This window comes from Harpia harpyja, chromosome Z (assembly GCF_026419915.1).
Source record: "Harpia harpyja isolate bHarHar1 chromosome Z, bHarHar1 primary haplotype, whole genome shotgun sequence".
Taxonomy (NCBI): domain Eukaryota; kingdom Metazoa; phylum Chordata; class Aves; order Accipitriformes; family Accipitridae; genus Harpia; species Harpia harpyja.
Window position 1 is genome coordinate 19728248 of NC_068969.1, and position 22111 is coordinate 19750358.

A 22111-nucleotide genomic window follows, 5' to 3' on the forward strand; every position below is an offset into this window, starting at 1 on the left:
ATCTGGGATGGCTTCACGGCTCACGACCTGCCTGCGGTGACCTGCGCGGGGACGTGCCGTCCTTGCAGAGCTCCTTCGGGGACGTATTCCTCTGCCCGGAGCCCACTCTCCCACCCGCGTTTTAGAGACGCAGAGCATCCCTGACACAACACCCATCAGGTTCTGGCTTAACTCAGGAAAATTTTGATCCCCAAAGTGGGACCTCCCCGGTTCACTAAAATCTCTGTAGTGACAGAAGTGCAATACACAACCAAAGCCAAATTTTGCTGTGTTCTGGTTATTAAAATCTACCAGTCAATACCATTTTGAGACACATTATAATGAGTGTGCAAAGATTCCCCCCCCCCCAAAAAAAAAGTAGTTATCTGGTATAATTTTATGATAGAATATTTTTATAAAATCATTTGTACTAATTTAAGCATTTATCATTATATGCAAAAAGATTTCTTGATGAGAATATTATAGACGGTGCATGTTTTTGACATTAGCATTTTATTTGGATGACTAATCTTGCAGATGTGAAATTTTAATGAATTATTCATGAAAAATCTCTCCTCTGAAATTTCAGTTTGCTGCTAATGCTAGTTATTAAACATTTTATTTTTCTTTTTAGAACTTGATGAAGAAAATAAATGCGTGCTTACTCGCAAGAAAGGAAGGTGGGTTTCTCCTTTAGAGTTTGTCTCGGGTGACAGTGTGACTCGGGACTTTGTTCCTCATGGTTTTGTGGACCAAGAGGTTGACCCTGCAATCCCCTTTATTGCGTATGTACAACGCATGTCCAACCCTTCCTACCGAAGCCAGCAGCGCAGCTCCCATCAGGGCACTGCACTTGGAAGGATTTGCAGGATGAGGCTCCAAACCCCTTCTTTCACGTTCTCCCCTCTGAAGTAGAGTCCGATGAGAAAGCAAATACCCTCAACTCCCTGTGACCCTAACGCTCAAGTGCTGATGGACTTTCTTGGAAAAGCAGAAGAATTCTTCGAATGACAGCGTCTTCCTTGCTTCCAGTGCTCAAGCCTCAAATGACCGCTCTGTCCAGACCAGCCGTGAGACTGTCGCTAAAATATCTTGCCATTGGATGTGGCTGGGGGAGAGCAACCACAAGGAGAGCGACGAGACTGTCCATGAACGTGCTGGGACACGGGTGAGATGCAACCAGCTGCTCCATGGATCAGCGCTGGGGCCTGGGGCCTCAGGGGATGTGACACGGGTGTCATTGGGGAGGGGGGAACAAAACAAAAACTTAGGACATGGCAACTTGCATTACCAGTGTGAACAACCAGCATTTTTATTGCATTTGAGAATGCTATAATGTCAGTAATTAGTACTGACTACACAACATTTTTTATTGTCTGTATCAACAGACATGGAATGATGGAATTACAGTTGATGTAAGGAATGAGTTTCTTTTATGCCTTATCAAAAAAAAAAAAAAAATCTTGTTACTGGCAGCACATACACACAAAGCACCATGCTAACAGTCTGGACTGTACCATTTTCATCAAGGCTTATGGGTAGAAGATACTTTGTTACCTGTTCTGGGCCCATTAAAATGCAGTCGTTAACTGCAAATTCACCTCGCAAGACTAGAATACTAAATGACTTCTGAAACATCTAAAAACTCACTCTGAGTTCATTAACCAAAGGTACCAAAGGATTTCAAAAGAGTTTAAACACATTTTTTTTTCCATGCTATAATGAACGTGAGATTATTGGCGATCTGAAAACTACAATAGTTCAAAATTATTTTTAAAAACTTTATATATATATATATTTATGTATGTATATATATAAAATATCTAATGATCTGCAATATTTGTAGAACCAGAATCCCTGCCCCGCCCTCTTCCCGAAGCGGGAGCTCCAGGAGAGGGGAGGTGCAGGACCTGCAACGGGACTCTTGCGAGTGAGAATCAAAAAAGGTGATCATTTTTTGTGGTCACTTATTCTACATAAGCCTTGATTTTTCATTTCACTTCTAGTTGAATGCAGAAACCTAACAGGTTTTACATTTACAAACTTTTTTTTTTTTGTGGACAAGGAAGGCTTTGACTCTCATTCCTGACAGCGATTTTACCTGATACATGGTACTACTTTCATAATGTACGCTTTTCTTTGAGAAAAAAAACATGTAACAAATTGTCTTTACATCTTGGCACCTTGTAAAGTTTTTTTTTTTTTTTATACAAAAGTTCAATAGTTTGACACTCCCCATTATTAATCACTACTTCACTGATAAACTTTGAAAGTGTGACCCTGGAATTCATCATGCAAAATATTTACTGCAGCAGGAGAAAAACTTTTTTTTTTTTTAAATGACTTTTTTTTTTTTTTCCTTTCAAATATATGAACTTTGTTTAAGACAGCCAGAAAAGGCAGTGGTAAGATAACAGAAGGGGTGGGAAAGTATCAAAAAAACAGCTTAAACACAAGAACTGTACAAAAATGCTTGGATCAATGATAACAGGAGAAAAAAAAAAAATCTGTCAACTATGTTACAATTTAAAAGCTGAAAAAAAAGTCAGGGATTTTCTCCCACATGTCAGCAAATGTCATCCAATATTCTTAAAGCAAGGATAACTAAATAAAATACATGTGCAGCGTATTCTGCAATTCCATTACATACAGTAGTTTTTTTTTTTCAAAGCTATTTTTTTTAGTATAGTTAATATAAAGCAGTTGCACAAAAAGCAAAAGGTGTTTTGACAAACAGGTCTGCGTTTATTCCTTTTGAGGAATGATATCTAAAAAAAGGACCTTTCCACCTTTTCCTCCCTCCCCACCCTCCCCCCAAAAGACAAAGGCTCACACAGACACAGTGGGATATATATGTACAACATAATAAACCCCTCCCTAAAGAAGCAACTGTATATCCAAAGGGATACAGAATCAGAATTGTAAAAATCATAGTGAAGTTTGCTTGATGTAAAGCCTGAGATTTTCAGTTGGTTCTTCTGCAAGGCTGTGACACCTGCCAGATATGTTAAAATCTAATTTTTTACTTCTTTTTCTCTTTTTTTATTTTTTTTATTTTTGCTACAGTCTTTAGACTAAGCATGCAAGACATACAACTAAGTGCAACTGAGTGAAATGTATTTTTTATTTACTCATTCCCTAACAGTTTGGACTGAGGTATGCGTACTAACAGTTTCTCATGCTGTTATCTTTACTCATGTCTAGCTACACATGCTGAGAATGAACTAATCTACCAGATTTTTATCCCCTTCTGAATACCGAACTAACCAGCAAACCACTCAGTTTAGAAGCACAGGGCTCAATTCTCATGATCCCCATCTGGCTACCGCCGGCACGTCACGAAGCTGCCTGGATATAATTTAAACAAAACAAAAAAATGTTTCAAATGACCACAGACTGCCCTTTTTTTCTCTTCTTTTTTTTTTTTTGTCTTTTGAAACAGAAAGCAGAGTTGAGTTTTATAAAAGTAACTGCCAATAAAATTTTTTGTACCAAAGCTTATGAGTGGACAGGAGTGTTATTTCCTTATGAAAAATGCTGACCAAAAACTAAACAAAACTGAGCAAATGTGCCAAGATCAACCAAAATTAAAGCAGTCATCCTAGCACAGTCCCGAAACAGAAGTGGCACACAATCTGTAGAACCAAAGACCAAAAAAATTTTTTTTTTTCATTTAATTCTAGAAATACTATTATGTGGTCCAGTTAAATTGTGGGAGCTTTTCTGTTCTCTTCTGTATTTTATTAAACTGCCTCCTTTATCTGATACTCTAATTTTCCGCGAAATAACTGTGTCTTTGCTTTCTCCAGCTCCCTTCTCATAGCTCCACCAGCAACACTGATTCCTAGTTTTAGCCTCAAAAGCTCTCCTCAATTCCTCTTTACAGACTTTCGTTTTGGTCACTGTAAAGAATTGCAAATAAAAAGTAACAACTTTGGTTCAGACATCTACTTGGCCTTCTAAATTTTCTAGAATAAAGGAGCAGTTTCCCTCTCAGGTTAGCAATAGCCCACATCTTGTCATTTCCCTCTAAATTCTTCAACCTCCTTTGATCAACAATAAGAGGATATTTGGCTTCATAAGATAAAGCATATAACAGAGAACATAATTTACCTTTGTGTAATATCTTTGGTAATTTTAGGAAAAAAAAGGTACAAAGAAGAATATAAATTAAGCTCTGAAAGGCTTTTTGAAATAATAAAAAACCTACAGTCCTACATAAATAAATGAGTGACGGAAAAGTGGTTGTAAAATGAAAATGTTTAGGTGTTTGGTGAACGAGGTTTACTGACCTATCGCAACAAATTTTGTATGTCATGTTTGCTTTGAAGAGCCTTGCCAGTTTTGCCTAACAAGCCCCGGTGCGAATTCTCTCCTAGATCTCCTGTCTCCTACGGCGAGGTTTCCATACTGGCTGGTGTAATATTGCATAACAATCTTAACTGCAGTACTGCATTTGCACAGCTGAAAATTAACACTTTAGCATTAGTGGGGCTCCGTCCTTATTAACTCCCGTAACAAGTTCAATCTGAAATCTAATTTGTATTCAAACAGATTAATGCCACCAAGCAATCCTGAACTGATGTTTAACCGTGAAACATCACCATGTACAATAACAATTTAATGAAGTCATCTTTCCAACCACTATTTGCAAATGCAAATGCAAAAAGAAAAAAAATTAAAAAAATTGTAATAATAAATGTATAGGTGCCCATCTCGGTAATCTTAGATATTCCAGAAAGATTTGTTGACCCATTAGAACTCGTGTTAAACTTTCGAGAACCTGCCACTGTACTATTCATCCTCTAATAAAAGTGAACTCTGTTGGTGCTGCATATATTTCTTTGTGCTGTTCAATTTTGTGGCATTTGCTAATATTCACCGTTGCTGCCGAAAAAAAAATAATATCAAAAAACCCAAACCAAAAAAAAAAAAAATTAAAAATACTGCTTTGTGGAATGAATCTGTGTTGCTTCCTACAGTGTTTCTATGTTCATCTGTCATTCATTCTCATTCTTGCAGTACTTCATTCCTCTCTCTCTGTTGGACAACCCTTCCACATGTATAGTGCAGCATTTGGGACCTTTTCAAAAAACAACAACAAAAAAAGAAGACACCAAAATGGAATGTTTTCCATAGCTAAAGAAAACATGGTGGCATCTGAAGGAAATTGGAATGAATGACAGAAAAAACTACAAACAATTCAATGACATTCAGCTTCGTATAATAAAAACACCTATTAACATTCATCACAAAGTACAGAAAACGTTGAAGCCTCTGAGAGGCCCTGGGCCCAGATGAGGCCTGAGGTCAGAACTTAAAATGGTAGAGGAGAAGTGGGGCGGGGGAATAAAAGCAATACATTAAAAAGTTTGGGATAATTTTTTCTTTTAACCCCTCCCCCAATATACACGCTCACACACACACACACATATCCACACACGTGCACACACAGGCCTTCCCCATCCCAAATGGAAGCAAAAAAAAAAAAAAAAAAAAAAGAAACCAACAAAAAAACCAAAAAAAAATGGAGTAAAGGCAGTGATAATCAACATGCAGTACTGTGCAAATATGTTGTCCATTGGAATCCTTAAAATCTGGGCGAAGACTTGATCTGCAGTTCAGGTGTACATGCTCAGTTTGATGTCCTCAAGTGTCCAAAATTGGCAGGACCTGCAGTCCACAGCTGGCTGCTAAATGCAAGTGAATCAGTTTAGCAAATTTACAACACTGATGTTGACTGTAAGAGAAGAAAATCCCAAGTACCAAACAAGTCCATCCAATGCACAGAGTACAAATTCCTTTTTTCAACAAAAAGTAGAAAAATCAAAAATACTCCCAAATGGGATACTTGATGGCACTAAGAGTTAACATATTTCATAGTTGTCAAAGTGGACTGAGAATCCTCCAGACTGTACAATAATGGAGAGATTTCACAGCTAAGTTTGACGTGTTCTTCCAATCTTCATTCTCAGGATAACGATGTCAGACATACTCATTCTATGTCCTCATTTACAGGTTCATCTTCATAATCTCTGTCGTGATCGAAATCTGGACTGTGGTTGGCTGTTGTCACTAAGGATAGCGGGCCTTCATTTTCATCTGGGTCTAACGGTTCTTCTTTGACATGCACGGGGTGCCTGGAAAAATGAAAACATGGTCAATCAGCAAGTTGCTCGTTAAAAAAATGGCTTTGACAGCTCGGGTGGTTTGAGGAGAAAGGCGAGGCGGTTTGGGGGTTCAGACTTGGTGTGCCAGGTCTAAGAGCTCCAAGTCACCAAGGAGAAGACCCTCCACTTCTGCGACAGCCACTGAAGCCAAGCAAAGGCTATGCCAGGCAGGCAGAGCTCAACTTCCCTGAGAAAACACTCTGGGAGGAGAACCTCGACAGGGTTTCCATCTTGGGATCGAGAGAAAATGCTCTCAGCTGACATATTAAGTTGATTAATACAATCTTTGGATAAATAAGCGGAATAAGCATCCAAACAGCAAAGCAGCAGTTTGTCAGCCCGCCGAGCTGGCGGAGGCTGGGCTAATCATCGCTCGCTGTGTGTGCGGCGTCTCTCGTTAACATGCAGAACCTGTGAGACAACTCTCCAGAGGACGACCCCAAGTGAGGTTCTATCATTAATCAACTTCAAGCAAACACAGCAAAGAGACACCATGATACATGCTTTAAACTCCAAATTAATGCATATTTTTACAAACTGTCAATAAGGGAAGAAAAGCCCTGCCAGGAAACACAAACAGAGAGGAAAAGGCTCGCTCAACACAACAATATGATAAGAAAGCACAGTCCTAACGAGAATAATAACACTGTCAGCTGTAAACAAGGCAGAACATGATCCCCAGCTCATGGTGGGCACAAGGATGTACTAAAGAGATGAGATCTGCCAAATTTCTCATTACGGCATAGCACATGAATAACCCGCAAGGGAACGGGGCTTGGTCATTCAAAACGGGTAAGATAACAATTGAAAAATGTTGTTCGTAAATCATATTTACAACAAATCCTATACAAATACAAATTACCTTTTTTTTCCTTTTTTTTTTTTTGTTACGCAGCTTTTGAAATGTAAAATAGCCATGTGAGTCAATAGTGTCTTGTTGGTGGGACTTTATAGGAAAGTAGGATTTTATTGACATTACCAAGTATTAATAATGCGACACAGCAATGGAGACCCTGTTTGCTTCCTAAATAATTGATGTTGTAGGCAATCCCTTAAAATAAAGTGTTAATGAGTTCAAGTCCCACTCTGTCTCTCATTGAGTTGATATCCACCTCCTAGAGACTTGTTTTTTCTCCACGTGGGCTGATTTAACCCTTTCACGCAGGCTATGTGAAAACGTAACCTGAAGCACAAACCTTCATTCTAAGAACTTTTTCTCTCCTTGCGCAGCTTTGCTTTAAAACGAATGATTTAAAATAGCTGCATTTTATTTTATGTTTTGTGTGGATAGGAACGACAATACTGTTTGTACTCCGTTGCACTGATGGACAGCAAGAATAAATCACCCAACAGGGAAAATGCACTCGGTATCTGCGTACAAGCCAAAGGTAATCTTGCTTACTTCAAGAGACCCGGGTGAACCAGTTAGACCCTTGTCCAGTGTGCAAAGCTGTACTGCACCCTATTTATTTATTTCGGCTTGAGCCTGGATTAGTTTAGGAAGCATCTAACTTGCTGACTACAGGCATTTCTAATGTGAGCTGTGAATGCCTTTCAAGTCCCTGCATATTTCAACTTCTTGAGTTGTAAAGTGCTAGATCAATACTTAAGTATTAACTGCCCCTTCCAACCCATCCAACAAAGGAATGGTGGGGAGAAGTGCTGCAGCATCCCTGAACACAACGCTTTTCCCTTCAAATTCACAAATACGTGTCCTATCAACACGTCCCTGGGGACTAAGAGGTTCCTCTGCATGTCGCATAATTTTTGCAAAAATTATGAGACATTGCTCATACAATTTTGACCTAATTATTGAAAAAGGAGGGGTAAAAAAAAAAAGACTGGGAGGAGATGATTCAAATATCAGAGGTTAAGAATTACCCTATGCATGTAAGAAGTCTTGTGAGAGGGTTGTCATCTCAGAGGTGTGCATGTGCTAACCGTCCCGGTGGCTCATGGCACTAGCCAATGTGAAACTGTGCTGATTATTTGCAACTAGAAAAACCTGTATTATGAATAGGCTGTGGGGCCCCTCACTTGGGAGAAAACATGAAATGAAAAACAGAAGAAAAAGGGGGAAAGAGCAGCTACACATAGAGACCAATAAAGCGTGTGCTACTCGACCTTTATGGCAGTGATCTTTTTTACTGCTGTTTTAATTTAAGGCTTGCTTGTTGGCTTTCTGGTTTGGATACTGCTGCTAGGCTTATTTTTGTGTTTTGTTTTTTTAAAGTATTATTTTTGAAAACACAGATGGGAAATTTTCAAAGGAGAGAGGAGAAGGCACGTCACGTGCAGCAGAGGTGGCCTTGGCACATGGACGGGAGTTTCTCCAAAGGCTGCTCAGGGGCCACGTCTCGGTGTCCCACCGTATCCCCGCACCACCTCGCTCTTGGCCAGAGGGCAGAAGTGAACGGGTGCCAGCAGATAAAGATAGGTACCCGCTGGGCTTGCAACCACCCAAAATGCTGTGAAAGCTCCTTCAAAGGTCCCTGAACCTTTCCAGAGCAAACTTTGCTCCCCTTCTGGTTTTGTTATGAAAGCAGGTGAAACCAGGTGGTTTTAACTGAGTTTCTCTTTGAGGTTTGGTGTGGTTCCCAGAAGTCAAAACCCCAAAACTTCAGGAGTGAAAAGCAAAGCAAGCACCAAGTTCTGAAAGGGCTGCTCGACCCCGAGTGAGACAAAGCCAGAGAGGGCCACAGAGCCACGGGGAGGCACAGCCATGCCAGCGTCCTCCAGCAGCTCATGTGTTGCACAAACATCAGACAGCAAGCTTGGCAAAAACTCCATCCCCCAAATTAGGAGGGTTATCTGGGTAATACAACCCCCTGGGGAGAGATCTGCATGGAGAACAACAAAAAAATTCAACTCCTTGTGTACTCTGTCAGCTGTAACCACAAAGTGGCATGTGAGGAGGAAACCTTACTGAATCTGTGATTTTGCTCAAACATTTCAGAGCAACTGAAATAAATAAGCTTAAATAAGCTCAAAGGCAAAGGGAGACTTTCATATCTCTCAAGTAAGTCTGAATCTCCATTTACCACCTCACCAAAATCCCAAACTGGGGAACGAAAACTTCCTTTAGAGACTAAATAATTCAGTCTCTTGAATTACAGAAAAGGTAAATGCTGGGCTAGGCAAAAAAAAAAAAAGCGGGGGTGGGGGGAGGGCAGGGAGAGAAAGAAAAAAAAGAGAAAGGGTTTCCCACTTCAGTTTTCATAGTAGCAGAATTTCAGCACATTCCTTTTAAGTAGATGCCTAAGACTCCAGAAGGGGTTAACAATAAATAACCTTGCTGAACACAAGATTCCCCTGCTTTTCACATCTGAGTAATTCTTTTGTTTGTCCACTCTGGGAACAGAGGAGTTTTTAATAAAGCTGACTGTTGTTTAAAGCCACTGAGTTCTGGTGGTGCACACAGCATGGAGTAGTTTGCTTTGTGGCTACCTTTGGAGCATATCAGGATGAAAGTGTTATGTCCCCAAGCTGTAATTATGCGACTACTTTCTAGTGTTTCAAAAGGAGGGAAAGAGAAGGAAGAAAAAAAAAAAAACCAACCTAGCCGTGGTTCAATGTGTCATAAAAAGGAAACGAAGGCGCGGTAATAAGACTTCAGCTAAAGTGTTAGACTTCTTAGCTGTCATGTTAACAAGGTCCTTTAAACCTTACAATAAAGTTTAAAGCTTGATTTATCCTAATATACTGAAATTGTTTAAAAAATAATTTGCATTATGACAAGGAAATCTGTTCTGAGAAAAAAACTGAAAATGTCATTAACAAAGCAGGCTTACAGAAAATAAGCTGCACAGCGTCTGGAAATTTGCTGTCGACTCCCAATTTTGTTTAGTAAACAAGGTAAACCCTGCAACATGTGAATGGCGTTCTGGCTTTAGATCCCTTCAAACTACTTAGAAACACCATTTTAATGGGGAAGCTCAGAGGCTGGTATTGGAACATCACCCGGCCACATTCTACTTACGCAAAAAGAAACGTTCAGCAGAGAACACATATATTATCAATTCCGAGAAAATGAAAACACTCAGGAAACAATCATTTCCATATTACAACAGAAAATTGGATTTTCTGGTGAGTAATGAAAATGAGGCATCCCTCCCCCCCGACCTCCTCTCTCTCCAGTATTTATTCTGTGCCCCTCACCTTGGTATCAATGTGCTAAGAGATGATTATTAAGTGCAACAAAGGCCATGGCTATGCACAGTTCTGGAAGATGTCCTAGCCTGTTTCAACTCGGTTATTTTTCCCTCCTTGCAGTCTCTTCAAAGACAACGAAACCTTAGGTGAAATGAGAAGTGCATGAACTACACTAGCCTTGAACTTGCAAAAAAATAATTACTTGGATTAACGCAACATCATAAACGTTCATCCCTGTCTGTTAGGCCAGGAGAAACCCTTGGGAGAAGCCTTGTTTCTGGAGAAAAGCCACGTCCCTCCACTCCTCCTTCACACCAGCCCTACGTGGTCACGGGCAGAGGATAACAAATTGTGACTAAAACTGCCTCGAGATGAATCCATTTGTGAGAGACAGAAAGTGTGTCATGCAACGCTACTTTGGGAGAGATAATTAATACTGCACAAACAATGACTGGAAAAGCTAAACACATTATTTGAATGTTTTGAAGTAAATGGTAAAAGACAATGTTTAAATTAATTATTAATTAAAAATGAATGTTGCCATCTTTAAAGATTTTTTTTTTCAAAGCACTTTGTGCGCTGATTTAAAATGCTGCAATATCAAAGTATCTAGAGCCTCAGATTCCTTCGTGCCCCATCCCCTCTGACAACACATTATGCAGGTGGGAAACTTTTTTGCCATTAAATGCTGATTAGTTTCACAACTAATTACTATCATGGTATTAGGTTAATGTTTTTCTACTTTTTGATTTATACTTACTTTTGTAAATCCCTTATTCAAATGACTTTGAAGTAAAAAGACTACAAATTAGTTCTCTTTTTAATGCGTAATGTGAGCCGTGGCAAGTCAGCCAGTAATTTTACAGCCTGTTTTAAGGAACAGGCAGAAGAAAGGCAGCGCAGCTCTCACGCGCGGTCACTCACATAGGTAGCCAACTGCTCCACAGAGTTTTTAGAGAACTAGAAGACTTATAAACTCTGGCTTCCTCACCAGCCGCCAATTACCCGGTTTGTAATTTGAGGGGAAGGGGGAGTTTACAGCTTTGCAAACTCACTCCGTCACCCCATAAATACTGAACACACCCATCGGGGCATCACACCCTTCCTGCCTTACCCTTTCCTGCGCCAGCTCGCTGCCCGGGTGCCATTCACGTTGAGCAGGGACAGCGATCCCCCATTACTTCATGTGGTTATGTACGCACTCATTATACTGCCGTCTGTTGCTATAATGCTCCTATTAATTTTCCCTTTGATATTTTAAGAGCAATCTATAAATCACACAGACCTTCACGTGTGCCATCGTTAATGCTTAGCAAGACCGTCGTGCATTGAGTGGGTTTTTTTAAACCCACCAAACAAGCCCATTTCCCAGCTCTGCCCCACTGGCCGTGCTTGTCGCGTGGACTGAAGCGGGGAGAAATCACATTTTCTTCTCCAAGAAACGCAGTTGCCTATGAGGTTTTGCAAGTTTTAAAGAAGAGAACTGCAAATGAGTTTACAATTTCACAGCTCTGTGTGCTTGTGGGACTGGATCGAGCTGATCAGTTTTACATGGAAACCGGTAAACAGCCCTTTTATGTTCTCATCAACCGAAGCATGTCCCCAGATGGAGACGTCTACTCTTGCTGCACCACCCATGAACCTCAGGAACCAACTGCGAAGGTCTCCAGAGTCACACTTCAGCAGATGGTAGGACAACACCTAGAGCTACACACACACCTCTGCCATACTTACATTGCTTGCATAGGGGAACGTCCTGGACTACTGTCACTCCCGTTACTGTTCGTATGCTCCATTGCACCATTAAGCTCTTCCCTCATCGCGTTGGCTAAATTGCCCAGAGTGGGATTTCCCATGGAAGCAGTAGTGTATAGAGGTATACTGTTCTCAGCCATTGAAGCCTGCCAAGGACACAAACAAATATATGAAGAGCCATGACTAATGTTTTCATACGTTGCACAACACGCTCGGTTATTCCAAAACATTCTCCACATTTACATTATTTGCAATTACCATTTTTTAAAATATTGTGCTTTCTGATAGGTATTACCCTGATTCCACCAAGGGAAATTTAACATCATTTACATCTGGGTTTAAGCATTTATAGCTGTATTGGCTTGTGAGAAGATGAAGCTTTCCATTCCCTATTTGGAATTACACCCCCTGGAAAAAATAAAACATCCTATTCCTGCTTTCATTTTGCAAAATTATGTTTGGGGCTTTGGGTTTTTTTGTGGCTGAGGTCTGGGTTTGGGTTTTGCTTTTAATGAAATGGGGAAAAAAAGTAGAAGTCACTCAGCTGGTAACTCCTTCCTACCAGAGCAATTGGGCACCAAGCGGGAGGGCAGCATTACTGAGTTTGCTTTTTCTCATGACACAGGTGCGAAGCTGCGGTTAGCACTAACTGGATCAGTGTGAGTTGCACTGATCTGAGAGCTGAACCAGTCCATGTGGATTTTTTTAAGCCTCAGCAACTCAGCTCTTACCTTAGCTATTACAGATCTCACCATCTTATTTCGATTTTTCCGTGTTCTAAAGAAATGCCATGCAGAGGCACACTGGAGTTAACTTTCTAAATGGAAATCTTTGTAGGAAGAGAATGAACTGTTAAATATTTTCCTTCTGATTCCCACCGTTCTGCTTGCTAATATTTACTGTGTGTCAGCATTAGCTCATGTTGACGGCACAGTCCTGTGCCCAGCACAGCAGTGCTGGGAGCGCAGAAGCCCCGAGCTCCGGAGGAGCCCAGCATTTGGCGGGGATGGGATGCACGGCTTTCCAAGGCCATAGCGCCCAGGGACTTGAAGGACATTTAACCATTTCACCCATCCCAGCCGGATCCGGCTGACATCATCTGCAGCTCTCTGAGCCGTGTCAGCGCCAGAGAGCCACAGACGCTTGCTCGGCAGCGCTCGACCTGCTACGGGGGGAGCTGGCTGCGGCGGTGGAGCCAAAAAATCCATCAGGCTCCGGGTCTGCATGATGCAAACCCTGCCCATGGGAGGGAAATTCACGCAAACGTACTCCCCACTGAATGCTCTCGTGGGACAAAACTCCTTGATTGTTGCCAGCTGACCTGGCAGAGTTGTTCCCAGGCAAGCACAGCCAGAGACCGGGCTGGGGGCAGATGGGATGGGAAGGGGGGGCCACGACCAGCCCTGACTGCAGCACCTTCACGAGCATGGCCCCTTTTATTCTTCCTTATGTTGACCTCTCCGTGTGCAGCCCTATGTGTCACACGTGATTACAAAAGCTGTTCTAACGGGAAGGATTATTTTTATCTTCTTGATTCAACAAACGGCAAACTCATTGTGATTAGGGGATGCAAAGAATGGTTCACATTTCCTGCACTTGGCAAAATAATGACTCAAGTTCTTCACCCATAGTGATAACTTGTAATTGCAGTAAAGCAATTTACTGGGGGGAGGTGGGACACGAGGAGTATCTCCCATAAAGATAATAATAGGGGAGGGGGGTGTTTTGGAGCCCCTGGCGACCCGCTGGCAAAAGAGAGCGCTGGGGAGACCTGGAGTCCCCGTACCCTCCACACACCGAGCCGGGAGAGAGCTGCTGCTTCTCCCTGGCCGCGAGGGAAAACAGATGGAGGAGATGTCAGAGGGGTCTGGGTGAAGGAGATGGGCGGCTCTGCCACCCCATAGCAAAAGAAAAATGCAGCCTGGCATCCCGGCGGCACGTAGCACATCGTGCTGTCCCCCAGCCTGCAGAGAGGCGGCCGCTGTGCTCACAGGGATGTGCAAAGAGCCGGTCTTTGCAGATGCCCACAAAAGCCAGAGGAACACTGCTTGTTAATTATTAATTAGACTGAACGTAGGCACTGGAAGGCAAAGCGGCCTTGTGTGTCCTAGGAGGAAGGTTATTGCCCAAGCAAGGTCTGAACGGCCCATGCGGCACCGGCCACCTGCACGGCTTCGCCCAAACCCCCGTACAGCACCTGAGCACCCACTGGGATTTTGGTTCCAAAATCCAACAGCGGGGGAGAGGAGCGAGGAACCTGGCGGTGTATTTTCAACCTAAATGAGGACCTATCTCAGTGCAATGAGTATTGCTCACCCCCATTTATTACAGGGGCCACACTGGCAGTAGCGAATCTGGCCCAAGCTCTTCTCTCCATCAACTCAGTTCACACGATGCTATGGGGGGCACGAGTACGTGCCACTTCCAGGGAAAGTGGGAAATGGAAACAGTTTGGAGGTTATCACAAAAGACAAGAATGGATGGAGATGATGACAATGACACGTGTTTCAGAAATAAAACACGAACAGTTCCGTATGATAAGCATATTAATTGAAATTAGTCACATAGCTAACAATGTGAAGAAATGCAAGATCATTTCATTTTTGCCTTTCAGCCTCATGAATGTAAAATGTGCTTGTAATCTTAATACTATTCAAGAGACAAAGCAGTCTTTAAAAATCACACTTCACAAGACTCAGGGGAAAGTAAGTTACTAATGAATGGTATTTACAGTTGCTTCATTTAAACATGCTTTCATTTGCTTTTCAGAAGTTACTACATAAACTCAAATAATTAGAAGAAATGCAGAACATCGGTTTTCTCCTAATAATCTGTTTCTTGGTTCTGAAAAGAGAAGTCTGCTAAAAATGCGGTTGCCCAAGCAAACATCCATGGCCATCAATGAACTTCTCGAGAAGTGACACTCAACAACCAACCAGGGTGCAACCACGCTCAATGTTGCCTCCCAGATTAATTCACACTATATGGAACAGGCTTGACCCTCCCCCCTCCCCCAAATTCAGGGCACAGTAATGCATTTGTATCTTTGGTTCATATAGCAAACACTGACTTTACCTGGGTTTTTTGAGATAGACTCAGGAGTTTGTAGAGAGGGGAAAAAAATGCCAACCTGATATACAGCACATGAAAAAGGGCTGGAGATGCGCACACTTTTACGCTGCAAGTTATTAATTGTGCACCGACGCTTTGTGTATTTCTACATTGTGAAAAACCAGAATTTTTGTCTTACAATTACAGTACAGTTTAAACCAATAAAAACGATCTTTTTTTTCTATAGGAACTGCGACATTTATTTTTTACCAACAATAGGAAGATACGCAAAAATAGCCCTTAAAAGAAAAGGGGGAAAAATGATCTGCTTTCTCTTTAAACCCATGAACAATAGAAGGTCACGTGCCGCAGTATCCTATCATTCAGCACATTAATAGCTGTGCTAGAGTAATTACACTTGTGGTATTTTTGCCTCAAGTGAAATTCTGAAATAAGAGGATGGAAATTATGATACTGCTGATAAATATTAATAAGTGAACTTTTAATTTTTTTGCCACAATATTCAAAATGCTAAGCATCTAGCTAATGCTGAAGCAGCCTGATATGTGTTTGCCTCCAGGGACTATGATGCTTTATGCACTTAAGAAAAAAGTTTAACGGAATTAAAATTTAATATCTAATTAGAGCAAGGCTAATATATTTTGAAATGAGTGGGGAAGACACACGCCTCTGTTGCATATTTGCTACAGTCATTAATCTTACCTGTAAAGCAGCATTGAGAGGTGTGCAGTAGGTGTGGCTGGTCTGTATGTTTTTAATAAGAGAAGGGTTACTGCATAAGAAAAACATAAAAAGGAGAGTTAAATGCAACCAACTTCTGTGCGAGCATTTCAAGCACGTAATGCTTCCTCCCACACCAGAAAACTAGAGCTGAGACTGTTTTTCCACACAAGTTCTCTTTCGTTTCTCTTTTTTTTTTTTTAATTTAAAGAAAATATCTGCATTTTAGGCTATGGTTATCATATTTGCCTTTACTAAATAAGGAACATCATTATCTCTCGACGTTACCTCGCCATGTGTTCTACTACCCTGCATTAGTAGCACATCTTGGCATCTCTGCTCATTTTAGCTGTGTTCAGGAGAAATTCTCCAATATTCGTCGAGTCTGGGAGCCAGTTACCATGTAAAGGTGCATCACGAGGAGGTTATGATCAAAAGCATCATGGGACATTTTAAATACTACTTCATGCAAATTATTCTCGAAGTCGCTGGCAGCGGAGTGCCTCGCTATGGAGCAGGGGACCACCACGAGAGAGGATTTGAGCCGTGTGATTTCCTGCCAGGCAAATGGCGAGTGGCCCTGGTGAAGGACTGCCAATGCCATTGCCCCAAATGGTTTGGGGTTGTGGGCTTGGAGGTGTGACGGCAGGTACTGCTGCACCGCAGCAAAGCGGTACGGACCACGCAAAACAACATGCTGCCCTAAAGGCCTTTTTAAAAAAAAAATATTCTGGTGTGCTATTTTGGACCCTTACTTTAGTCATCTTAAGTTTACGTAAGGGGCTGGATTTGAGGAAAATGAATGCCAAGCATACCCGCTCTCTCTTTAGCAGACATCTAAATACCACTGGTTCCACTGGGGGGGGGGGGGGGGGGGGGGTGATAAAAAAAATTGAATACAAACTAGATAAGTAGTGCCAATGCAAAAAATGTCCAAAGTTTTATCACTCACTGGGCATTTTTATTTTTGTTTTTTTCATGTGGGAATAAATCATGGTGAGAAGAGTCTTAACTGAGCCCCTCCCACAGGGACCAGCAAGGATCAGTCATCCTGGAGAGATGGCCTTCAAGTAAAGGTCAAAGAAAATATTGGGCACCCCAGGAATATTTGTGTGTGGCTGTTGTAGACACAGGATGGCCTGTTGATTATAATCTTTACAGCTGGTCTCACTGCACTTTCAAACTTTTAAAGTTAATTCAGCATTTCTGTCTTATAAGCACATCACTGTATTTCTGATTAAGAGTTGCAAAACAAGGCATACAACTGAAAGCAAAGGAAAATATCAGAATTAAAACTTATCTGAAGCCTTTCCTGGCACATATCTGTCTTCTTGACAGGTCTACAGCAGCATATCTGCACTAGCATGGGTAATTATTTTAGTCTACATTGCACTATAAACAAATGCTATAACAAACATGTCAAAGTAGAGTTATTACTACAGGCATCTGGATTATCAGAGTAGGACACACAAAATACACGTAACAACCAAAAATTTAGTTTCTTTAGCAGCAAAGGTGATGTCACTATTTCATGAAATGCAAGCCTACGTGAGATGGGTAAATCATGCAAAGCAAAGCAACAGCAGAAAAAAAAATTAAAGCAAGTAAAAGCTCTTACTGTGCAACAAGCTCGCCAAAGTTTTCATCAGGGCAGTATTTTCGAGGACGGCCTCGTTGAATATGACGGCCACGTTTAAACTCTTCATCATCAACAGTCCAAAAGGACCCAAACTCATCCTCTACTCTGATAAAGCACTTATGCAGTGAGAGGTTGGTGCGAATGGCACCCTGGGACAAGAGCAGCAGCAAAGGAGATGAAGTGGAAACAAAGGGACACGGGATCGGGGACAGAACAGACATCAAATACAGGGAAAAGGAAAAAGAAAATAAAATGCAATAAGCATAAGCAAATGGTTTGTGAGGGTTAATATGCATTGCCACCTAAAAGCTACTAGCATGTGATGCAACAAACACCAAGCAAGCAGGGTCAGGGTACTGGTGGGCATACAAACAGTAGTGATGAGATGTTTGTCTTGGTTTCCCTTAACTGAAACAATGCGAAACCACCTGTGGTTGGTCTAACACCAGCTAGCAGCCAAAAGCCTCTACGTTAAACTGTAAGCATGATCCGAGCTAGGCTAAGAAGTTCAAACATGGTGGACATACCCACTGATCTTTTGTGGCCTTCGTTTTTGGAACTCTAGTTCATCCACTGTCCATACTGCCCCTTTAACGTTTTCTACTCGCACAAAACACTTGTGAAGACTAAGATTATGACGCACTGCATTCTGCAGCAAGTATAAAAGAGAAAACATTCAAAAACTTTCTATGAGAAAATGCTCATCATTGTCCAAGAACAGCAGCACAGTCAGCTTGACAGTCCTCATTTTGCAATGTTAAGCCCCTTCCCCTCCCCACACCCGCTCGCTTTCCCCAGCTCTTTACATCTTATTTTTGCAAAGACAAAATAAATATAAAAGCTTAAACCCAAAATTAGAAATTCAAGTTATTCTTATCAATCATCCCCAGTGTGAATGAGAACAGCCATCGTTTTAAGCATGCACGTTGTATAATACAGCACATTTCATACAGAACACAAGAAGAACATTGCTAAGACATTTTCAAAACAAATATACACGCTCTGCAAAGAGAAACTTCTCCTCTCCTGGAAAAGAAAGCAGTTAGAAAGAACAGAAAGGATTTCACGTAAGTACAGACAGCTCAATTTAGCAGAGAGGCACTGGAGCTGGTGTTGCTGCGGTTTCCCACAGCTGGGCTAATGCGAATCAGGTGCTGAACCTCCATCCACACCCACAGCATGGACTGGGGGCTCGGCAGCATCCCACCGGCCAACACAGCACCGACTCCTGCCTCCACGGCTTGCTCTTATATGGAAGTTGGCTCCTATTTCTGGCAGACTACTGTACTGACTGATCTGAGCCTCTGCCAAGTGAAAACATGAGGAGGGCTCTCCGAAACAAAGTGATAATATCCCCACAGCTCATCACCCAGAGGGACCCGCGCTCATGGCATCCGATACTTAGATGTCCTCTCTGCAGCTCAGCGCTGGGGAAAGATGAGCCCGGCCAACCTTTCTGACGTGCGCGGACCTTTGCTGAAGCCGAACATAATGAGACACCTCACTTTGTCATGGCAAGCTGAGGCTTTTCTGTCCCTGCTCCCCCTGAAACGGTGCTGAGAGCCTTGTTATTCCTCAAATCGAGTGCCATGCTCCCTCCTCGTTTTATGAGTTTTCTGAGCAAATACCCTCACACAAAGCCACTCAGCTTTGTACATGGAGCTTGTCCCCAGCGCTGCTGAAAGGGGCTCGGTAAACAGGGAAAACAGAAGAAGCCATTTGCTGAAAATATGCAGGCGAACAAACTCCATCCATCATCACTGGCACCATTGATTTAGTCAATCTGGTTGACTCGTTAGCAGGCACAATGCCAGCCAAACACATGGCCTGGGTCTAGGCAACCAAGAGACTACAATTTTTTTTTCCTTCCGTCGTCGTTGTCGTCTTTTTTTTTTTTTTTTAATGAACATCGGGTCTGGATGGTGAAAGGGAGCTCTAATCATGAATGTCTAAATCACTGTGCAAACAAAGGGTACGCACAGTGCATTTGTCATGTAAATTAAGAAGCAGTGGTGTGTGTGCCTGGGAGGGGAAGGCTAAGAGTCTCTTGCTACTTTTCCATTTCTCTGCAATCCCTAGCACAGTGCCCACACTCCCGTCTCTGGTACAGGGGAAGATTCAGGGCTCGAACTGCCTTTGCTCAGCAGATGCTTGAGTGCAAACGCATCTCCTCTGGCTGTAGGTGCCCGGTCCCGGCACTTTGGCTCTTCCATACTAATCTCCTTGTGAACTGGTGGAAATATAAACCCTGGATATGGTTTTCCTCTCAGCAAGGCAGAAATCTAGCAGAAAGTCAACCTGTCCATCAGGGCTGCTTCCTTCTGCCCTTACTTTCTTCTGTTCTTATTTTTTAATGATTTTTTTTTTTTCCCTCTCCCACCTCTTCCAGATTTCACTAGTTTTGAAATTTTTGGCAAAATCCCTGATTTTGAGGTGGAGGAAAAACATGCAAACGCCCCACACCTTACAGGCTAAAATCAGCCAGCTCAGCAACTGCTGGTGGGTACCGCACTAGTGCAACCCGACACAGGGCTGCCGGCCCACATCTGGGTAACTCAGGCAGTTTCCTGTGAAAATGGGAACACTGTCAAGTCTGGAGCAAAATGTAAGAATAATAACGCTATTTCCCCCAGTGAAAGCTGATCTTGTAGTTCATACAGCAGTTGATCAAACACACACAGCAAAGTTCAGCGAAGGGAGTCCTCAGAGTTTGTAAACAGTCTCTAAATACATGGCTGAGCAGAAATATTTGTGTTCTTCTTTAAATAAATTTAATGCTGGAGAAATACTTTACAGTCTGTTCTTGTTCTCTTGAAGTCAATGTGCAATTGATGGTTAAGGCTGCTGGATCAGGCTCTTGCTGAATACGTTCAGACAGACAAGTTGAGCATTTGCAAGATGTCCATGAAGCGTTGCCCTCGCTTTCTATGTTGCACGTGAACACTCATTTAAGGAATTCACCGCAGAAAAAAATTGTTTTGTTTCCCCTGGCTGTGGATACTTGCTATCTAACAGTTTTATTTGAACAATACCCCAACGTTTCGGAGCCACACCTGCAGCCTGTGCCTCATGGCTGCGACTCAGTGCCAGCAAATTACTCCAAAAAATAAAAGCAAACAGACATTGCCTCTGACCTGTCAGAACCAGTTCACAGTGCTCCCCCAGCAATCAGCTTAACAGAAAAATTAGGAGCTATTATTGTAAGATTATATATTTACCTTGTTAAAAATATTTGTATGCAAGCCACTTTTGCAGAAAAATTACCCTGAACATGCTTGAATGCAGTAAATGAAAGGGTTTGTTATTTTAATAACTGCTCAGGCTCTGCTGTACTGCATTTTGGGAAAGAGGTTCATTTTTTAAAGGTCTTTATTTCTGCACTCTTTTTGAAAGAGGGCTCAGGGAAGCTTGCCCACACCAAACCCTGACCCTAAACTCAGGGAACACTGACCCAAACGCCCCCTAAGCATTAGCTGAAGGTGAGCACAAATCAGCACGTATACATTCAGATTATTCTGATTCTGCAATTAGCCCCTTGTGCTTGTTCTGTGCCCCGTGGGCTTCCCATCATGCCAATCCAGAGCTGCACTTTCATCCCTGCTGTTCCTGAAGGCTGGCATAAACCTGAGCAGTCTTCAGCACGAAAACCTGCATTACTTCAAGCGGTTGCCAATTTTCCTAGCGCCAATGGAACTTGGGGTGAAGCTTTTCTTCCCGGCTAGGTGAAGCAGGACCTGGACACCTGCATGAGGTCAAGGTATCCAGGAGGGGTCTCCAAATGGTACCTGCCTCCCCCAGACAAACTATGCCCTTCTGCAAGCCCAAGGGTCTGCAGCTCAGCCTCTTTTCCTCTGCAGAAGCACACTGTAAGTGCACGTGGCTTCTGGGACTGGATTTTACGTGACGCACAAAGCTAATTCCTAAAACTAGCCTCACAGGAGATAACGGCCAGGGCTGCCTGCTGCCGCCTTCCACTCCCTCCTCCACTACCCTTCCCTTTGCTGCTGGAATTAAATAGGATTTTTACTTTAGCACCCACACCTGCAGCTGCTGAAAAGTCCTACTGGAACCACTCCAGCAGCAAAAGACAGGCAGGTCTAAAAGGATCTTAAATCAGGGAAAGTTAATTTCCTTTCTGGATAGTAAGGAAGCTGCAAAGTGAAACGCTGGTCATGTTTTCCAACTGCAGTGAAGGAATCAAAGCAGCAATCACAGAGACTTTTCCTGAACATAAGAGCTTCTAGACCAAGGTTGAAAATGTACAAAATTGCACTGGGATCTGAATTAAAAGCAAAACATGCTACTGAAAACCAAGCTAACTTCCAAGGACCATTTTTAGCTCCATCCTCTGAAGGAATTAATCCTAAATGTAGGCTGAGACAAGAAAACCAGAAAGAGCTGATGAAACAGTGTGTATGGCACATAATTCACCCCACCTGGTCATTTGAAGCTGAGAGCAACAGTGTTGTGTAGATTAAGAGATGCTCAAAGTATCAGGGGTGCAATTTTTACAGCGATACAAGATCCTGTTATTTGATTCATTCATTTGTAATTGCACTAGCTTCAGAAGCCAGTGTGGCCATTATAATGCTATATATATGGGAAGGTGTGGCCCCCCAAAATA

General features: G+C 42.2%; 1 protein-coding gene across 6 annotated transcripts in view; it reads right to left on the reverse strand.

Annotated features, from left to right (window-relative positions):
* Positions 1-1266: 1266 nt before the first annotated feature.
* The window catches only part of FOXP1 (forkhead box P1), a 392435-nt gene continuing 371590 nt past the window's right edge, over positions 1267-22111 (reverse strand). For all 6 annotated transcript variants that reach the window (XM_052779067.1, XM_052779070.1, XM_052779068.1 and 3 more), the window contains 4 exons: positions 18015-18136; positions 15831-15900; positions 12036-12202; positions 1267-6119 (listed from right to left, as the gene is read on the reverse strand). In XM_052779067.1, the coding sequence (XP_052635027.1) occupies positions 5975-6119; positions 12036-12202; positions 15831-15900; positions 18015-18136 (504 nt within the window). In that variant the 3' untranslated portion in view covers positions 1267-5974. The remainder of the gene's footprint in view (positions 6120-12035; positions 12203-15830; positions 15901-18014; positions 18137-22111) is intronic.